The sequence below is a fragment of the Colius striatus genome, chromosome 5, assembly GCF_028858725.1.
Source record: "Colius striatus isolate bColStr4 chromosome 5, bColStr4.1.hap1, whole genome shotgun sequence".
Taxonomy (NCBI): Eukaryota; Metazoa; Chordata; class Aves; order Coliiformes; family Coliidae; genus Colius; species Colius striatus.
In genome coordinates this window covers 13,787,480-13,807,867 of record NC_084763.1, presented here as the reverse complement: position 1 = coordinate 13,807,867, position 20,388 = coordinate 13,787,480, and the positions used below count along the sequence as shown (strand labels likewise).

The 20,388-nt window shown below is 37.5% G+C and overlaps 1 protein-coding gene across 2 annotated transcripts in view; it reads left to right on the top strand.

Moving 5' to 3' along the window:
- NEK11 (NIMA related kinase 11) overlaps positions 1-20,388 on the top strand; it is a 34,597-nt gene that overhangs the window by 4,765 nt on the left and 9,444 nt on the right. For both annotated transcript variants that reach the window (XM_061997356.1, XM_061997357.1), the window contains exons 3-12: positions 2,992-3,157; positions 7,862-7,980; positions 9,839-9,903; positions 10,586-10,712; positions 12,049-12,198; positions 12,280-12,358; positions 13,173-13,258; positions 14,595-14,714; positions 16,325-16,418; positions 17,248-17,383. In XM_061997356.1, the coding sequence (XP_061853340.1) occupies positions 2,992-3,157; positions 7,862-7,980; positions 9,839-9,903; positions 10,586-10,712; positions 12,049-12,198; positions 12,280-12,358; positions 13,173-13,258; positions 14,595-14,714; positions 16,325-16,418; positions 17,248-17,383 (1,142 nt within the window). The remainder of the gene's footprint in view (positions 1-2,991; positions 3,158-7,861; positions 7,981-9,838; positions 9,904-10,585; positions 10,713-12,048; positions 12,199-12,279; positions 12,359-13,172; positions 13,259-14,594; positions 14,715-16,324; positions 16,419-17,247; positions 17,384-20,388) is intronic.

Below are 20,388 nucleotides of genomic sequence, written 5' to 3'. Positions count from 1 at the left end.
GCATATGTTAGAGCATTTGAAAACTAGGCATCCCAAACAATGCTTATAGGTGCTGTAATTGTGGCTTCTGATGGAAATGAAAAGTGAGTCATCCATGTCACTTGTAAATTTAATAAATCTCATTGCCATTCAGTGGGACTTAAGCACGGTTCAATTCTTCAAAGTGCTTCTTTGGAAAATTTTTAATCCATCTACAGCAATTCCAGTGTGCATAGAGCAACTGTTAGTGGTGATTGCAGGGAGAAGTTCTTGATGTTTATGAATGCTCCTGAACAGCATGAATGGGCTGTTTTGGAGGACAGGAAAAAACAACTTTTGATGACGACAATTGCTTTACTAATATATCAGTGGTGCTAATTGGCTTGGCCTTGGTCAGCAGCAGGTCCAACTTAGAATTAACTAGCACTGGCCCTGTCAGCTACAGAAGCTTCTGGCAGCTCTTTGTTTAAAGAAGCCACCCCTGTAGCTCCCTGCTACCAAAACCCGGTCACACAAACCCACTACAACAGCAATACTTAGGACTGAAATAGGTTTATGCCTTGACTAATAAATTAGTAATGGCCATAGGAATGATAAAAGGAGCACAAGATTTTATTTAAGAAGTTATGTAGTAACATATATCTGAAATAGTTTTGGACCCTTTAAATCCTGCTTGAGCCTAATTAGCAGAAAATATAGAGGCAAATTTTACCAAAAAACTTGTCATTCAGGTGGACTTATTTACTTCAGGTGGAGTTTTGCCAAAATCTTAACAGGAGAATCTATTATTTCTAAATGTTCATGTCATGTCCTTCAAAAAGTTTATTTAAAATCCTTTATGTTACCTAACTATGTTTCTGTCATCCTGTTCATCACCAGGGGCGCCGAATTTGACTTATCATTGGAGTCCTGTGAATCACAGAAATTGCCCATTTGAGATGCTTTTTGGGGTAGAAGTTACTTGCCTAAATGCTGAAATGGAGTAGAATTAATATAAGTGCACTTTAAGTGTTTTCTGTTTTGTAAAGTATGGTCAATTTATATAGATTAATTTCTCATAGAAGACTTTTAGCTTCATTATTTTGCTTCTTAAGTTATCAGGGAAGAGCCACTTTAGATCTGGAGACTTGTCCAGACTTCTGAGACTCTGACATAACTTCTTTGTCAAGACTTAATCAATACATTTTAATTTTTTAAGTGTATTTACTAAAGTACACATCAAAAGCTTTGCAGAAAGTATGAAGTTTAGTTATATTCTTCATACTAAATGCAGTAAAATCAGCCTTATGTACAGACAGAAACAATACACATGTAAACCAGTGGCATGCAGATATGCTTAATCTCAACTGCATGATCAAAGTTTTCTTTCTAGCTGCAAGTAACTTTCATCTCTGGATAGGAATTAGCATTGTGCAGCATAAAGCCAATACCTTATTTACAAAGTTATTTTGGCTCATTTCTTCTTCTGGGAATTAATTTAAACAAGAAAAGCACCTGTTTTGTTGTGTGACAGCTGATGATAGCATCAAAACCACCGAGTGGCTAAGATGACAAGCTATCTGTATGTATCAACACATCTGGCTTTTATTACTCTCCTGAGTATACAAGAAACTTGTATTAAGTGGTGTTTAATAGGGACTCATTTTGTCAGTTCTCTCACACAATCTACATGAAGAAAAGAATAATGTCCTCACGTCAACTGAAGATGAGAAGATTGCAACAGGTATTTCCTGCCTGCATAGTATGAAGTTTGTCTGTAGAGATACAGACAGATCAAATTGACATGGTTTTTCCTTCATGCTGCCAGATAGGGATTAGGCAAGTTTATGTAAAAATTGGTATGTTGTTAGTGAGAAACTGATGGTTGAGATTTAGGAAGAAATGATCAAGAAATACTGGGCTCTCTCTCCTTAGATCCAGTGAATTACTGTTTTATTGCTGTCATGTTTAACTACTGTGACTTTACTTGACTTTATTGACTGTGGAAATGACTAAAAGCACTGTGAAGACATCACTTCAGTGTGGAACTTACCTTCCATGTACTCAAAAGTTATTGGAAATTCATCACTTTGTTTCAGTAAAATGCCATCATACCACGTAATAGTCTCAAATTGCTCCTTCAGACCCAGACCAATGATCCATTCTTCAGTGGCTGGTAAAGTAGATGAAAATTACCTGTCTCTGTGTGATGTATACCTTGTTTAAACACTTCATCAGGAAGATCTCAGCAAAATATGCTCCTTCAGAGTGCCCTGCACTAAGAGGTTTTTTTCCAGGACAAGTTGACAATAAACACTCCAACTCCGTGTTCTGTCTCGGAACTACAAATTCTCTTATGGCACATTCACTTGTTAAAGTTGAAGGATATGAAAAAAATCCCTTTATTTTTCAGCCTTTTTTTCAGGAGATTTAGACACTGAAACAGTAGATTGAGGATTCATCCACAAATCCAGATTTGCACTTTTCACTTAGGTGTTCAGGTGAAGGGCAGGCCAATCTTTAGGAAAAAAAATCAGCATCCTGAGTTTACCACCAGAAAAACTACCCTCTGGGTGCTTTTTCACCTGCCTCCATGGACAGACTTTGGCAGAGCAGCAAAACCAGATCGTTTCTTGCTACTCCTTTTCATGTATGAATCTTGAGCATATGCTCACAGTAGGTTTGAAATCAGAATTTTTTAAATTGATATTTAAATTTATTTATTTATTTATGTTAAAATATTTATGTTTAATCCATAGCACTGAAAACATATCATAAAGAAAACAGTCCAATAGGGAATTAGTGAGAAAAATACTTCAAAATAGTATTTTTAGTGCTGTGGTGTCTAGCATATTTATTTGCATTTTAAGGCATTCTCTTTGTTGACCCATATTTTCCTTATCATTTCATGTTGCCAAATACTTGGTTAATATCATTATTTTGCATTATATGATTATATTTTTTTTTAGCATAACATGATTTTATATTTTTCTGGTTTTATTGATGTAAAGTTTTCTCTTTTTTTCCCTCTAGAAAGGTTCTAAAGGAAATCTCTATAGGAGAATTAAAGCCTAATGAAACAGTTGAAGCAAATCTGGAAGCACAACTGCTCTCCAAATTAAACCATCCATCCATTGTCAAATTTTATGCAAGCTTTGTGGAGCGAGATAGTTTCTGCATTATCACTGAGTACTGTGAGGTGAGATTTGTAAATTACTTTGAAGAAATTTGAGAGAATAAAATAGAGCCTTAAAAGAAGCCTAGCCTTTTTTTTAATGTTTTAGTTTGAATTTTACTCTTTCTTTGTTACTTGTTTCACTTACTACTTGTTAGGCATATTGCAAATAAGCAGTATTACCTCCTCACGTGAGACTCACAGCTCATAGGCAAACAAAGCAGGGAAGAGGAAACAGATAATTTTAAACAGAAGTTCATTTTATTCACTATAATGAGTGTTGAAAGAAAGACTTAAACGCAGACACGTTAGCAGATCTGAGATGGTTGTACCACATATATGCTACTGATACGTAAAACAGGAGAAGATTAGCAGTGCAGGGGCACAGTATGAAATATGATCTAAATGAGGAAGGGAATACTCATTGGTGATTTGGAGGTGATTATAAGAAGTTTAAGCCTGATCATATAGATGATGAGTTTGTTAGCAATATTAGCTTTATGGAATGAAGAATAGTGTGAGTCAAAGACCAGAGTGTAGCAGATATAGCAAATATTAAAGCAGGACATACTACAGTATGATTACCAGTTCTTTTGACCCCATCATCTGGTTTAAAAACATGTTGCTGAAATCACTCTTAAGATTTTATAATAAGAATTTAAGCATATTTAAGCCAGCTTTTCAGAAGGCTTTATAGAAAACAAGTACCCACTTTGTATTAAATATAGATGTGCTTTTAACAAAAATAATGTCATACATACAGTGATTTTTATTGGTTTTTTTAATGAAACTGTGAAGCAGATTCTTCAGTTGTGCTCTGCTAGATATTTGAAATGCTTTGGAAGCTAATGACCTTGGACTACTGGGTTACCTGTCCACTAATCAGACTTGCATTAGCTAATCACGTTTCTTCAAGCATTTGGCCTTGGTGTGAATAATTAAAGCAGTACTATTCCTGCCAGTCATTGCTTCCTTAGAAGCTTTCTTTGCTGATACTTAAATGCCTATTTATTACTGGGATTTGAAAGAAAAAAAATAAATGAAGTGTTCAATTCTGTTAATGCAATCTGAATATTTTTTCACATGTTATTTTAACATCCATGTAGAAACTCTTCACATCAAGCTGCTGCAGCACTCCTTGGAAACTTGTATTCAGGAAATGTAAACTACCTTCCATGAAAATGTTTTGATGTGGAGATACCCCAGAATCTGGGAGTCGTGTGCTCAAATACCTGAGAATGTATGAGCCCAAGATAAATAAAGGAGGAGGAGATGTATGCATTGGCTATGCATCTGAATCTTTTCAGTTTTGAGACTGCTAGATCAGGCCAGAATGACAGCTAGTCCCCAAGGACGCGCTTCTGACTTTTTCCTAAAGAACACACCGTGTATCATCATTGCATTTAAGCTATTACTATGTATTTAATCAACTGTTCAGACAAGGAGAGTACAAAGCAAGTTTCTACATAGTGCTATAAAATTTCTATTTTAGTAGGAGAATTTCTAGAAGATATACTTTTGTATTTACTTATCTATAACCTGCCTGCATGTGTAGTGGGATCTGGGTCTTTTTACCTAAAAGATGCCCTTTGAAATCGTGCATAGATAGAGAATCAGAAAGATGTGTTGCTACCTGATCCTGTTGGGAAGAATGTTCAGTTTCTCGTGCATAGAGTAATTACCAGATTGGCAGTAACTGGTCCTTTGGCAGACTCAAGCCAAAATATAAACATTAAGTTGTCATGGAAGCAGAACTACCTTCTGAGCCTTATTCTGTTTTCTCCAAAGTAGTGCGACTTATTCTTTAGTCACAGTACTTTGTTCAGTCTTGCACGAGTAGCATTGAGTGAGTGTCCAGCTGCCCTGTGCTGTACCTGTCCTGTGAACAAGAGAACATTGCTCTCCTTTCCTCACCTCAGCACCTTTCATTGTTATAACTAAATTAATTCAGAATTGTAGAAAAGAAGTTTATGTGTTCTGTTTGGATGTTTTGTTGAGCCCCTTTGGCAGTTTTCCCGAATCAAAGTCTTACAAGCTAAATAAACATCGTCAGGTAACTCAGATTTCAAACAAAAATGCCTTTGTGATTCTTGTATTTCATTTCGTAACAAAAATCAGACTTCAATACAAGACAGTTTTTACAGATATTTACTTTAAAAGTTGCATCATTTTAATACATCATAAACCAGAACTAGTTGTACTTTCCCCCAGTCAGTTGTTTCTGTCTGTTCACTGTGTTCTCAGCTGTGATATGAGCATACATACACCAGGGAAATCTGAGCAAAAGCAATAGCTAAAGCAATCAATGCCTGTTCACATTATCAGATCTAGATGCTAAGCTGTTTTAAATAAGTTACTGGTACGTTTGATACTCTTGATATTGAAATAGAAACTACAGCTTGGAAACTCCCAAAGCACTTATTTTGTTAAATTCCTTATGAACTTCATTATACTGACCTTCCAAAATGCAAAGCTGGGTTAACAAACTTCTTCACAGTTTCATAGCAGCAGTATTTCAGAAAATCTTTTATGATCTGTTTTTGTTTTCCTTTTTTAGATACAAAAAGCAGGGTTCAATTAATTGTAGGACATTGAGACCAGTCTTCTCTGCTTTAAGGCTAAAAGCCACACAGTTACTTGAGCGCACATGTAGTACTTTATTTGACTATTTTTATTCTCCTTACACTTTTTGAAGGAAATGTCACCCAACTTAAAGGAATATTCACTAGCCTAACTCCAGAGGTCCTACACCTGTTTTCATTGTGTTTTTTCATGGCGGTGTGTGATTGTGAGAGAGGATGCATTGGGATAGGGAGAAATGATGATTGGAGCCTGCTGCAGTTCATGTATCTTCACCTGGATCGTACGTAATTCCCTGTGGCCAGTAGCCAGCAGACACATGCCTAAGCAGCCCCCGAGTCCTGGGCTATCGCCACACTTGGCTCTGGATGGTCTAGGGCAACCCTCTAGAATAGGTGAGTCATTATTTTCATGGTGTGTGAGTAGGCTCAGACACAGCCCATCTGGTTGCCATGCACCAGAGTACCCAGCACACTTCTTTCCTTCCTCTGCTCTGCCTCAAGCAACCAGAAGGAAATTGTTGGACGTTTAGATTTGCAAAGGAGAAGCAGCTGCTGAGAGCTCCAGGTTCCCAGAAGAGCTTCTCTTCCCAGAAGGAAGAGAAGAGCCCTTCCCAGAAGGGCTGCATCAGGGAGGCAGATGGAGAGCTGAAGCTATATTCTCTTCCCTAGGGAACAAGATGATTCAGACATTTCAATTAAAAAATTGCAGGACATTTTCAGGTAGAACATTTTTTTTATCCATGGTGAAACATATTTTTACTGCACTCACTCTCCAGGAACCTCAGGGACCACATGAATTACTGTAAATAAATATCAAAGTACAGGACAGAAATGTATGGATCTGCAAGGACCTGCTTGTTTTGTAGCAGTGGGAAGCATTGAAGTGTTGGGAACAGAAAACCAAGAAATACTGAAGACATCATAAAATGTTGAGAGTCGGTAGTGCATAGGAGGGAAGGGATGATGAGGAGGTCTGGTGGCCCCAATACAGTTGTACATCTATTTTCTTGTATATGGCACATAAAACTTCTAATTTTATGAAGAATGTATAATGTAAAGGTAACAACTTATGGAGAGTAAGCTGCCCTGATATAAAGTAATTAGTAACTAGAGTAGAAGAAGACTCACAGTCCCTTTGCTCTGGGGGTAGTTACCTCAACACAGTGCTTGCCACTAATGTCCATTCTTGTAGACAAAACCCATTTATTTCATAAACTGAATAAACAACCAGCTGACAACCAGCTGTCTATTCTTTAGCAAAATGAACATTTTTCATATAAGTCTCCTCAAAACCCTTTCTCATCATGCAACTGATTCAAATGATTTTTCCAAATATCTGACTTAGGGTTTTCAAGTAGTCTTTCTTCTGTTACGTATTTTCTGGGCTGTGGGTTTTTTTCACTGGCTGCTGTGTGTCATATTGCTCCATTTCTAGTGTTACTTCAAGATTGATTGTAATTTTAATGAAGTATTTAGGATAACATGTTACAGATTCTCGAAGCTTTAATTCTGCTTTGTTTCTGGCAAGAGGGAGTTTGGAAGAAGAATACCATGAGAGAGGCTGTATTTTAATTCTTAAGAGAACAGCATGGTTTCTTTGCTGACGTGCTTATTTCAGCATAATAGAGAATCTCTTGACTGTGCAATGTTTGACTTCAGTGTAAATGCTTTCCCCAAATGTATCAACTTATTTGAACTGATTGTGGCAGACACTTTTACTTAATATAGGTGTTTACATATTAGCCAGTCAATGTAGAAACAGCATTTCTACAATGTGATCCGTCCCTTCCTCCAAGATAGAGAGCTATTAGCTGCCCTATACAGGTGACTGTTCCTCTGTGTCAACTATAAAGGGTGTTTGAGGTGATCAGCTCAGATGCACATGTCTAGAGTTGGGTGGCATGAAGTGAGACAGTTGAAAACTTTGCTTATATTGTGTAACAGTATCATAAAACTGACCTCCTTTCCCTACACAGCCAGGATGCTTGATCTCATTTTGATCCCCAGCTGTGTATGCTTTTGGTGCTGACAGGGCTCAGAGTTCATATGCATTAATTTTACATACTACATGGTAAGGAGTCTGAAGGCCTAAGAAAGTGAAGTGAAGTGAACTTTAAATGTACAAATATGTTGTGATGTTTTTCAGGGTGGAGATCTAGACTTTAAAATTCAAGAGTACAAGGAATCTGGGAAGATCTTCACTCAAAGACAAATAATAGACTGGTTTATACAGTTGTTACTTGGAGTCAACTATATGCACAGAAGGTATGGTCATGTGGTATGAGAGCATTTAGCTTGGAAGGGGAGTAGTCTTAATGACTAGTTGTAGATATTCAAAGAGAAATGAAACAGCATGAATTGTCATGTATTGGTGTAAAGTTCTGTTCACCATACTGCTGTAGTATATGTCGTGTACATAAGGTGTAATTAATTATCCATTCTGCAAGAACACGGTGGGTTAGATCATTTAGCAATGCAGTGGTAGATTTCTTTCAGCATTAGACACTTTTACTAAGTGCCAATAGAAAAAATTAGCACAACAGAAATAGTTCAATGTTGATAGAAGAAAATAAAAGACAAAGATTGTTTGTAGAAATGTAATGTAAATAATCCAGTATATATGCTTTATATATTCCCAGTAAAACACTAAAACCAGTGAAGTTACATACACACATTCTTTAAAAACAGACATAATTTTTAGCAGCTCAGCAAAGATTAACCTAGAAAATTGCTGCAAATCACCTAGACAGTGATGTGTGGAGATCACACTTGGATTCAGCGAGGACAGATACAGGTCAATACCTACCTGGTCATCTCCATGAGTGGTGTTTTTGCCTCCAGTGTGATTTAGGCACTGAGATTTCACTGAGAGCTGGAGGAGCAGCTGAGCAGATGGCAGCACCAGCTTCCTCTTGATGACAGTTTTTCAGAAACAGCCAATCAGAGTGAACCTAGTTTTCATCTTCAGCTTTCCTCTGTCTGCTCCCTGATGCTTTTGCCTATTGGTAACTCTGAAGTTGTCACATTAATGAACAAAACACAGAAACGTTTCTGAAGAGCATTGTAGCCCAAAAGTCCAACATTTTTCATCCTGCCAAGCTGAAACTTTTGAATATTATTCCCCTTGAACTTTTAGAAATCAAAATGTGACTACTGCAAGGACTGTCTTAGCAGAGAACAGGTGATGTTTGTTGTCATCACCTGCATCTTTGGGGGAGATGAGCTAATCGGCCTAAAATAATGGCCTAAATGTTTATATGCAGCCAAGGGGAGAAGATATCAAGTTTGAAGAGTAGGTTACAAGCAGAATCTGTAGAGGAGAATTCAGTTTTTTGAAGCTGATTGTTAACTAGAATTTGTAGTCTTCTGTCCTGCATGAGTACTCAGAAAACTAGATTTCTGTGAAAACACCAAATTCATGTAAGTGTTCTAGTGGTTATTTTTCATTACTTTTCACCACTTACAACCTGAGTGTATTGCATTTAATCATTTTTTTCCCCTCTTGCAAAAGATGTTTTTCAAATGAGTTGTGGACTAAAGTGCTTGTTGCAATTGTCTTGTAGAATATGTGTTTTCTAGTCTTGAAACTGTTTTGGAAATAGCTTCAGTATCTCAATGCATAAAATTGTAGTAATTCAATACAATTTCAGATGACACATAAGGATTGCTCAAGAAGAATTCAAATCTATTACTATATTTGATCCTGCCTACATCTCAAGAATCTTAGGCTCTCAGTTGTTTCCTTTGCCTGTTCTAAATGGCTGAACAACTACTGTATTTGTATTACCAAATACAGGTTCTGTAGCCAGAATAAATACAAATTTGGTATATGTAAATATATACCAAATGCTGTTCTAACCTCCTCCTTAGAAGAGCTGATAACAAATAACTGTGTTATGAAGCTAGTTGAAAGTGTTTAGTTGGAAGTTGTAGGGAACTCTTTTGGAACTGTTATTAACAGGAATTAATTGAGAACACATTTTCTGTACTGTAGAGATACTGTATTTTCCTAAGGGGCTGGAAAATTGCTGTCACACATTAAGAGTTGAGAATGACTGTGAGTCATTCACATGACTGTGAGTGATTCAAGTTGGATGAAGTTGAATTTCTTTTTGTGTTCTAGACGGATACTTCACAGAGATTTGAAAGCCAAGAATATATTTTTGAAAAATAATCTTCTTAAAATTGGTGAGATTTCTACACTTTTAAAAGATATCTCTTAGTAAGACAGAACATCTGGCAGACATTTTGTTAATAAGGAGATTTAAGTCAAGTAATATCTGATACAGCATTTTGATTTGTGGTCAAAACATTTGTTTGACAGTCAGACACAGGAGCAGGGGCCTTGAGATGAAGTGAAATCACAGAATGGTAGGGGTTGGAAGGGACCTTTAGAGATCATCTAGTCCAACCCCCCTGAAGAAGCAGGTCCAGTTAGATCAGGTCACACAGGAACATGTCCAGGCAGGTCTTGAAGACCTCCGAGGAAGGAGCCTCCACAACCCCTCTGGGCAGCCTGTGCCAGGGCTCCCTCACCTCAACAGGGAAATAGTTTTTTCTTAAGTTTAAATTCTCCAGGCTTGTCTGGACCTGGACATGAGCAGTGCCATCAGCCTTAACTGTGAGCCAGGGATTTAAATCAAAAGACCTTGTGAGGCCTCTTCGAACCTACATCGTTCTGTAGTTCTGTGACTTTGTGGTATTTTTATTTTGAAGAAGTACAAGCAATATTTTTTTGCTATATTTTAAAATACTGGTAGTTTTTTTAGATGTACAGTCATTGTTTCATGTCTAACAATAAACACAAAGAGTTTATAGTAATAGATATAGATTTCTATGAATAGATGATTGTTTCTGATGTTACTTTTAGGGGACTTTGGAGTTTCTCGTCTTTTGATGGGTTCATGTGATCTGGCAACTACGTTCACCGGGACACCATACTACATGAGTCCAGAAACACTGAAGCACCAGGGATATAACACAAAATCTGACATTTGGTGAGTAGTCAGCATGTTATTTTGGTGACTAGGCATCTGCTTTCTAGGTCAGCATTTGGTCTTATTTAGGAACTTTCTTACATTTTTTTAAATTACTCTCTTAGGAGGGTGCTGATGCTGCTGCACTAAAACACTTTCAGGGCATTTGTATGATATGAGGCAATTTGAAGGTTTACTCTTTGTGTTAAGAAGCATGTAGTTTGCTCTTGTTCTGCGTTATGTGGGACTTCGAAGGAGACTAAGATTCAGGTCCAGTCTCTGCCGTGACACAAGATAACTGTAGGCCAACTCAAGGTTTTGCCAGGAAGAGGGAAATAGTTCTCTTTCTGATATTGAGATAAATGGATGGAAGGAAGCAACTTTCTGTGAAACTTTAAAGTGGACAAGAGGAGTCTGAGAGGGAAGTAGAAGGACTTTCTTAGGAAATGAGTTGGAAAACAGGCAAATGTGAAAAGAAGGTACTTGGAAAGGAGACTGAAAATGAAAATAACTGGATAGTTAGGACAGAAGCAGGAAGGCACTCTGTTTTAGAGAAGGATCAAAGGTATAAAGAAAAGTGCCAGGTCTGCAGTTAGATGTCAGAATTTCTTGAGGTCAGGACTTATGAAGTGATGATTAGAGAATCAAGTTGAGAAGCTCAGATCTTCTGAAAGACTTAAGGAGAACTTTAGGTGTACAGGTATTCTTGCAAGCTAAGATGAGGATTGTTTTCTTTGGAATAGGAAAAATATCTGATTTAATGATATTTGTGTCTTAAAACATCTTGTATCTTAAGATGATAGTTTGAGTACAAACCGATTTAGTGATCTGTTTTGAGTATGTGGCCAAATGAGTGAAACCACACCAGAAGACACTTCTGTTATTTGAAACTGTCAGTATTTAATTTGAACTTGAATTTTACTTTCAGCTTGTTATCAGAAATTAATTTGCAAAACCAATTTAAACAAAGCTACTAAACTACTTTCTCAGTCAGTCACTGAGTCAGCCAGTCACCAATTAACAAACTTCTTTCTGAATTCAATGAGTAGCCACTTAAGGCAGTTTGTACAATAGTGGTTTACTTTATTTTTACATACATACATGCATGTAAATGAATGTGTGTTTATACACAGGATTTAAGTTTTCACCTGCATCTATGGAAATAAAATCATGATTACTGCTGTTTATAAAGATCTGAACATACAAATATGTCATATGAAAAGGGTAGCATGATAATGAAATATCCTAATGCCAGGATAAATGGGCATACAGTTGGGATTTTACTAACTGTAATGTCACCATGCATGCTACTTTAAAAAATACTACTTATACTATTCCTTTTATTTTATTCTTCAAGGTCTCTGGGATGCATTTTATATGAGATGTGCTGCATGAACCATGCATTTACTGGACACAACTTTTTGTCTGTTGTGCTAAAAATTGTAGAAGGTGATACACCTTCTCTCCCTGATAGATATCCAAGCAAGCTGAATGCTGTGCTGTGCAGGTATGTTATTCCCTTGTTCAGCAGCTTTTTAAAGTTAATATGAAAATTGCTTCATTATGATTTTTGGTTTTAATGTTTCAGCATGTTAAATAAGAATCCTTCATTGAGACCAGCAGCTGCAGAGATCCTAAAAATCCCTTATATTGATGAACAACTGAAGGTATATAAGTGAAAGTGATACAGCTGTACACTTACTTCTTGAGTATGTACTTTGCAAAAGAAGAATCACAGAGTTGTTTCAGTTAGAAAAGACCTTTAAGGTCATCAAGTTCGACCATTAACCTGACACTGTCAAATCCATCACTAAATCATGTCCCTCTGCACCTCAGCTATGTGCTTTTAAATGCCATCAGGGATGGTGACTCCATCAGCTCCCTGGGCAGCCTGTTCCAGGGTTTAACAGCCTTTTCAGTGAAGAAGTTTTTCCTAATATATAATCTAAATGGAGACAGAGAAAGTGTGTTGAGTGAAAAGTTTCCCTCCTTGGAGGTCTTCAAGACCTGCCTGGACATGTTCCTATGCAACCTGATCTAGGTGACCCTGCTTCTGCAGGAGGGTTGGACTAGATGATTTCTAAAGGTCCCTTCCAACCCCTGGCATTCTATGATTCTATGGGAACATGAATCCAGAGGACTCTCAGAGATAAAGTAAAAATATGACTGAGATGCCTTTACTTGTAGAATGTATCCACTTTTAAATGATATGAGCAATAAGGACAGTGGACATTTATGAGTAAGAAGTGCAGATCATTTGGGCCTGGGTACATAAAATCTCTGGTTAGTTGAAGTTTTAATTAAAAACTGTGTCTTGCTCTCCTGGTCCCTGCTTCAGTGTACACATTATTTGGCTTTCTAAGGTGGGGAAGGAAGATGCTTAGTCAGTTTTTATGTTAGGGTTATAATGGGTCATAGCTGAAGAATCTGGATCACTTCAACCTCAACTGTTGACACCACTTCTGTTTTATTTCCTTATAGACTATACAGTCCAAGTTCACAAACATGACTGTGAAAGACAAGGCATCTAACTGGCAGAAAGAAGCTGCTCCTGTTTTTGATGCTAGGTAAGTATTTTTAAGTGTCTTATGGACAGCAGTATATGTAATTACAGCGTTGCCAAATAAATCATATTGTAAACACTTGTGTTAGTCTTACAGTGCTTTACATTTTGAGGGACCTGTTCCCCAGAAATACAGAGTAGCAGCCATGTTAGTGAGAGACATAATTAAGATTTAAGAAGGGAAAAATGATTTGCAGATCAAATACTTTTATTACATAACTGTGTAAATTGCACACGTGTGTATGGTATATATTAATTTAGCACCATTTGGTATGTAAACTGTGACCTTTGTCTTTACATTTGGAAGCTTTAGAATGTAATTTTATTTATGTCATGATCATTTAGAGTGATGCTGTTTGTGTACCTGCTAATTATTGAATGTGAAAGCTATGTTTTCTAAATGACACCAAACTAAAAGCTCACTTAGTCTAATATTCAGCTAATAAATCCATAGGATGCCGTATTTATTTGTCTTGCAACTACAGCGAGAAGTTAAGGCCAGTGATGTCTTATAATTTTGAGTTTTTTACAGGGGAAAAAATATGTCTACATTATTCATACTTGAAGAATTAGGTCCATTTTTGTGAAAAATTGAACTCTCTTGTCTTTGTCCTTATTCTTTGATATTTCACACTAACGTTCATATCTTTGCACAGTTTCCCCCTGTAGTCAGTGTTTGGAAAGCACAAAGAAAACTTCTCATTTATTAAAATCCTAATTTCAAAATGATAGTGTTGGCTGTTACACTTTAGGTCTGTTACAATTGAAATGGTTACAAAACTGAGTTCAGAAGTGAATGATCAGAAATGAATTTATCTCATAAACTCAAAACCAATAATTGGAAACAAATGCTTGGTACCATAAATATAAGGTATAATAAATATAAATTGGTGAAAGTGAAACATGATTGCCAAGGCATTTCATTTTTGTAATAACTGTAGGATGTGAGATAAATCTCTGAGATCAGTATCCTTTTTCTGATGCAGGATCAACGTTGCCCTCCTGTGTTGATAAGCACTGCTGATACAGATGTCAATAATTCATACTCAACCTATGGAGACTTTTACTGGCAAATTGTTATTATTTATTAGGACCAGAAATTCAAGAACACAACATGATAATTATATTTGTCATTAAAGACACATTAATATTCTCTTTTATCCTAGACAGCTTGTAGCCATCAATGAGAAATGCATGGATAACATTGCTTTTTTCTGTGATTCTCATTTAAAGACTGTCTTTGTGCTTGGATTATTCTTAATAAGGAAGCTGAATTATTGCATTTGAAACAGATGTTTACATTTTTACATAAAGATGAGTTTGTATACATTTGATTTCAGGCAGAGGAAAGTTGATTTGCAAACTCTACAGGAACAGTCTGAAGTGCAGAAAATGACACCACGGGAACAAATGAGGCTGAGGAAGTTAAATGCTGCAGAACAGAAAGCAGAGAAGTTGAAGTAAGTTGAGCAGAATGTTGGCATTGTGTCCTAATCATGTAGTTTGCTCCATCCAATAGCCTATTGAGAGGCTTACAACTGTCAAGGTAAAAATAGAATTAGCAAGGGTCCTCAGCTACTCAAAGTGAATGGGGATTTTGAGTGAGTTAAATCACAGTAATTATTTATACAGGGGGAAAAAAAAGATCAGAACATTAGTCCAAACCTGGTACTTTGGTCACTGTTTTTATGGTTAAATAAGTGTATGAGAGACTTTCAGATGTGTGCAGTCAGAAACTCTTTTTTTAACAGCTTGTGGTTTTAAAAACTGCACAGCCTGAAGAGTTGGATATGTACTTACAATCCATCTTTTGTCACTTGTTTTGCCTTAAGGGATTTACTAATACAAGTTAACAGCTCAGAGGATGGTCTTGTCGAAAGGAGGTAATGGAGATATTATAAAGGCTTTGTGATATCTGTTTTTTCATTAAGTGAGTGAGACATAATAAAAGAGGGGATTTCAAGGAGAAAAAGTACCATTTCTGAGTGGAGTATGAGAAACAACTTGAGGGCTATGCATCTATGCCTGGATTTCCTGTTTTAAATAAGAGTATACTGTTTTGATGACACATTTGAGTATTTCCCAGTTAAAAATAGCCAATGTTTTATCAGACAAGTTAGCAATTCAGTAAGGCAGTGAAGTCCTACTGAGGTGACATGAAGTCGGAATTTATGACCTCAGAAATCCTGTAGGTACCTGCAAATCAGTAGCATAGCAGTTGAGTGAAAATACTCTGTAAAATCAAATCCTAGTGTTTTTTAGGCCAGCTTGAGATGCCTGTACCCAAAAGCTACAAACAAAAACTTAAAGGCTTTAATTTCCTTTTGAGAAATACATCTGAGGAGCGTTTCTGTCTAACACTTGCCATTCCATTTGATCCTGGAGATAGTATGCAAATTTCTTCTCATTTTTAAGAAACATGCTTTCATTGAAACCACTGTCTAAAAAGCATTAAATTTAACACCTCTTCTGCATGGTGTTTTGAGTTAATATGGCAAGCCAATTTTTGTACTTATGTGAAATTTATAAATAGAAAGAGTGTCTCGTTTAAAATGGGTGGAGATTAGTAAATTATACTAATTGCAGGGTAGTTCTAGATTGATTTTCAGTTTCTTTGATTACTTGTATTTTACTGTTTTCTACTTAGATTTTTTTTCCACCAGCACCAAAATTAAATGTATTTATTTGGTAATATAAAGACAACATATTAAGCTGTAAATCTCATTCTCAGTCATGAATCTTTTAAATAGATTCATTTTCAGCTGACTCTGGCTGAAAGTACTTGAAACAGTGCAAAACCAATACCTTCACAGACCTGGTCTACATGTTAAAGCCTTCAAATCTCTTTCAGACTTCACTGAAACTAACCTCATTTGGGTAGATGGTGTGCCTGTTTGGCATTATGAGTCTAATTATGAAATCTGATTTTCCATATCTTCTTTTAGGTAGACCTGCTCCTGCAGGGGGGTTGGACTAGATCTCTAAAGGTCCCCTCCAACCCTACCATTCTGTGGTCCCTTTGTGCACTCCCTGGTACTGCATCCTAAACACAACTATTCTGTATTTACAGACAGCTGGCAGAAGAAAAATATCAAGAAAATATCAAAAGAATGCAAGAATTCAGATCCCATAATTCCCAGCAGCCAAGTGTCAATGTCCTGTGTGTAAGTATGTGCTGTTGTTTTGGAGTCCTCAGTTACACATGCTTAGTGTACAACACACTTCTGTTTCCAACATACTTTCTTTAGCACTACAGGCACAGATCTGTTCTGAGACTTAATAATTTGGAAGTGCATTGAAGTTTGGACCACTTAGCTGAACCTGGGTATCTGTGATGAGGGAAAGTACATTCATTTATTCAGATATGGTTTGACAAACTTTATTCCTTGCATGGTTTTCTTTTATTAAGGAACCCATTAACCCATTAATCTGCTTTCTGAAGTGTACTTTCTGACAATCTATGTGACATAGAGTTCAAAATACATTCATTTTCAAGATAAGTTTAAAATTGTAATCCTTTGAACACTAATTTTGGATGAGTATGGGTACTTTCATTTGTTTAGTTAAGAATATTAACATTTCAACTGGCTTTTTAGTGAGAAAGGAGTCTTGGAATGACTCTCAGTGCAAGCTGTCCTTGGCTTTTAAGCTGTTTACAACAGAACATAGGCCTGTTCAATTCTAGCACTACATGTTATCATAGGGAGAAGTGTCAGTTTGGAAACAGTCAGTGAAAGCATCAGAGAAATGGTGAGGTTTTGTTATGTTCTTTGTCTTCTGTCCTTTCTTTCACATACATTTGACTTTCCCTTTGGGTCTGGAGATAATAGTGTTAAATCTGTCTTGGCATAAGACAGAGTCACTACCAAAAAAGTTCCAATTTTAGTATTTTCCTTAAACAAATCCCAGCAGTTGTGTAGATCAAAGCAACCATTGGATTGTGATCCTGCTGAAAGCTCTGACTGTTTCTCCATGCTGTTTCGTTCGACTAAGGAATCTGACGTGCAGACATCACAACCACTAATTCATTCTCAGCCAGTCACTACATGCAGCTGCGTGTCCACAGAACAGGATGAACCAAGTGGAAGTGAGACAAGTCAGCTTTGCATGCCTGAACTTACAGACCATGGTAAGAGTCCAAAAAGTGATGTTGAAATGAAACTTCCTATCAAGAAGACAAACTTTCATTTTGTTCCTTGTGCTTAATTTGTGCTGGGGAAACGGCAGTATAAGAAGCAGTCAGGTTTGTAAAGTTGTCAAAAAAAATTCATAGAATCATGGAATGGTAGGGATTGGAAGGGACCTTTAGAGATCATCTAGTCCAACCCCCCTGCAGAAGCAGGGTCACCTAGATCAGGTCGCATAGGAACATGTCCAGGCAGGTCTTGAAGACCTCAAAGGAAGGAGCCTCCACAACCCCTCTGGGCAGCCTGTGCCAGGGCTCCCTCACCTCAACAGGGAAATAGTTTTTTCTTATGTTTAAGTGGAACTTTTTGTGTTCCAGCTTCATCCCATTACCCCTTGTCCTATTACTATCTGACATAGAAAAAAGGGATGTCCCAAACTCCTGACACCCACCCTTTAGATATTTATAAATGTTAATAAGATCTCCCCTCAGTCTCCTTCAGACTAAACAGCCCCAGTTCCCGCAGCCTTTCCTCATATGAAATATGTTCCATTTCCCTGATCATCTTGATGGCCCTGTGCTGGACTCTCTCCAGCAGTTCTCTGTCCCTCTTGAGCTGGGCAGCCCAGAACTGGACACAGGACTCCAGATGAGGCCTCAGCAGGGCAGAGTAGAGGGGCAGAAGAACCTCCCTTGACCTGCTGGCCACACTCTTCTTGATGCATCCCAGGATGCCATTGGCCTTCTTGGCCACGAGTGCACATTGCTGGTTCATGCTCAGTTTATTATCAACCAGGACTCCCAGGTCTCTCTCTGCAGAGCTGCTCTCCAGCAGGTCAGTCCCCAGCCTGTCCTGGTGCATGGGGTTGTTCCTCCCTAGATGCATAATTTTTTCTGCATAAAGGAAGTAGCTTCCGAGGCTCACTTAGTACTCCATGTTACTGACTACATTGCTATATTGTTCTCTCTCTTCATTCATTCATAAATCCTAAAAGGATTTCTGAATATCTGTAAAATTTTTTAGGTTTGCTGAACTTTAAACCATGCTTGAAAAGGCAGCATGGCTTCTTCTTCATTGTCACAGCCTACCAGAGCTCTGATTGCTGCAAATATGACAATTAGAAAATTAGCAGAAAGAAAACCAAACAAGAAAAGCACTCAGAAATTTAGGGGGGAAACTGTGATGAAAGTCCTCCTTCTTGCCATTTATTTTTGTTAACAACTCCTTTCTTCCTCTCATGCTTAGTCTCTGTACACACTGATAAAATACCAGGAGGCTGAATGGAAGGGGGTTCTGTGGGAGGGAAAGGAACAGTGTCCTGCAAATAAAGCATTTTTCTTGGAAACTTAATTTTGGTTAAAAAAATGAATTTTTTCCTTGAAAACATTTTGAAACTAGCCTCTTCCTTTCTAGCACCAAGCACTAGAAGATCCCCATAAGGCTACTCTGATTTATGTCCTCTTTATCTCTGTTTTTCCCTCCACGTGTCACAACAGGTGAATTATCATTCGTTGAAGCCTATCAGTGAATTGAAGCTTTTTTCCTTTTTAAAATGCTGAAAGGAGAATGATAAAGTAATGTTTAACTTTGGTTATATTTCTAGTTCTCATTTAGAACACCCCATTTTGCTTTACATCCATGTTGTACACAGCATATCAGAAGGTAATTCTTTTAATGACCTCCTAGTCAAAAAGATTGTACAAGACTTTCTTGAGCAGTATCCCCCCATCCCCTGTGCTGCTGGGTCAGGGAGCAGGGAGAGTCCTGGCAAGGAGGAGGAGTGAGAGGAGATGTTTTAAGGTTCTATTTCATTTCTTGTTTCCCTACTCTCTTTTTATTGTTCATTAATAAATCAAACCTTTTCTCCCCAGGTTGAGTCTGTTTTCCCCATGACACCCATTGCTGAGCCATCTCCCTGTCCTTAACTCATGAACCTTTCATTATACTTCTCTCTCCCCTCCAGTTGAGGAGGGGGAGTGATAGGAGTTGGCTGTGCTTAGTAGGACTCAAAGAACTGTTATATGGAACCAGATAGTCTAAATGAATGTGTGGATGTTTTGAAGGTGCCTTTCTTTCAAGAGTCTTGTGATAAACCCAAGGAAGTCTTAAGGATTTGTATCAACCAAATACAAGTTCCAATCCACTGCACATGCTGTCTTCTTTCACAAGTGTCACTTGGAACAGTTTCTGAATCGTGACCAGTTAAATGGAACGTCTCTAGTGTTTGAACTAGAATTTAAAGTTGTATTACTGAGCCAAGAAATGTGTTACTGAGCTTGGATAAACTGGCCATATATGAACAATTGTCAAAACAATTTCATAAGTGGTGAAGTGAGCAATTCTGACAAGGGTGCAAAAGCTGGTATGGAAGTGGGAGATGGGCAGTGCCAGCCTCTCTGCATGGTTCCGAGGCATCAGCAGTTTTGGATGGTCATGGGCCACTCACAAGGTATAGAGCATTGCTGTAGCCAAAGCAGACATTCTGAAGTTACAATTTTGAGTAAAAAGACTGATTTTGATACCTTGTGTCTTTAGGAAGGGGAGGATTTCATTTTTTAGTCCAACAATAAAGAAATGCAGAATGTAGGAGGAGAAGAGGATGACTCAGAAGACACTAGCAGACACAATAGAGGGGCTGAGGCCTTTCATGCTGTGATGAATATGTGCAGTTTTAATAACAATTATTGCACTCCATAGACTCATTGGCTGTATTAATGTTGCACTCACTGCTCTCACTAAAACTCATGATAGTAATCAATTGAGAGGGCATGACATCCAAGTATGCATAGCTTGACTTTACCCCAGTTTCTTTGATTTTGCCGTGCTTTTGCTTCAGGAAAGTTTAGAGAAACAAGTAGATCTTACTTCTGGTATCTTTTCATGTATAACCTGGTGTATATTATTTTCTGTTTCAACTTAGGAGTTGTGTTCACCACAGACTGTGTGTGTTAGAGAAACCAAAAAGCTGGATTCAATTGAATGTTGACCCTGCTTTGTTCCCATGAAG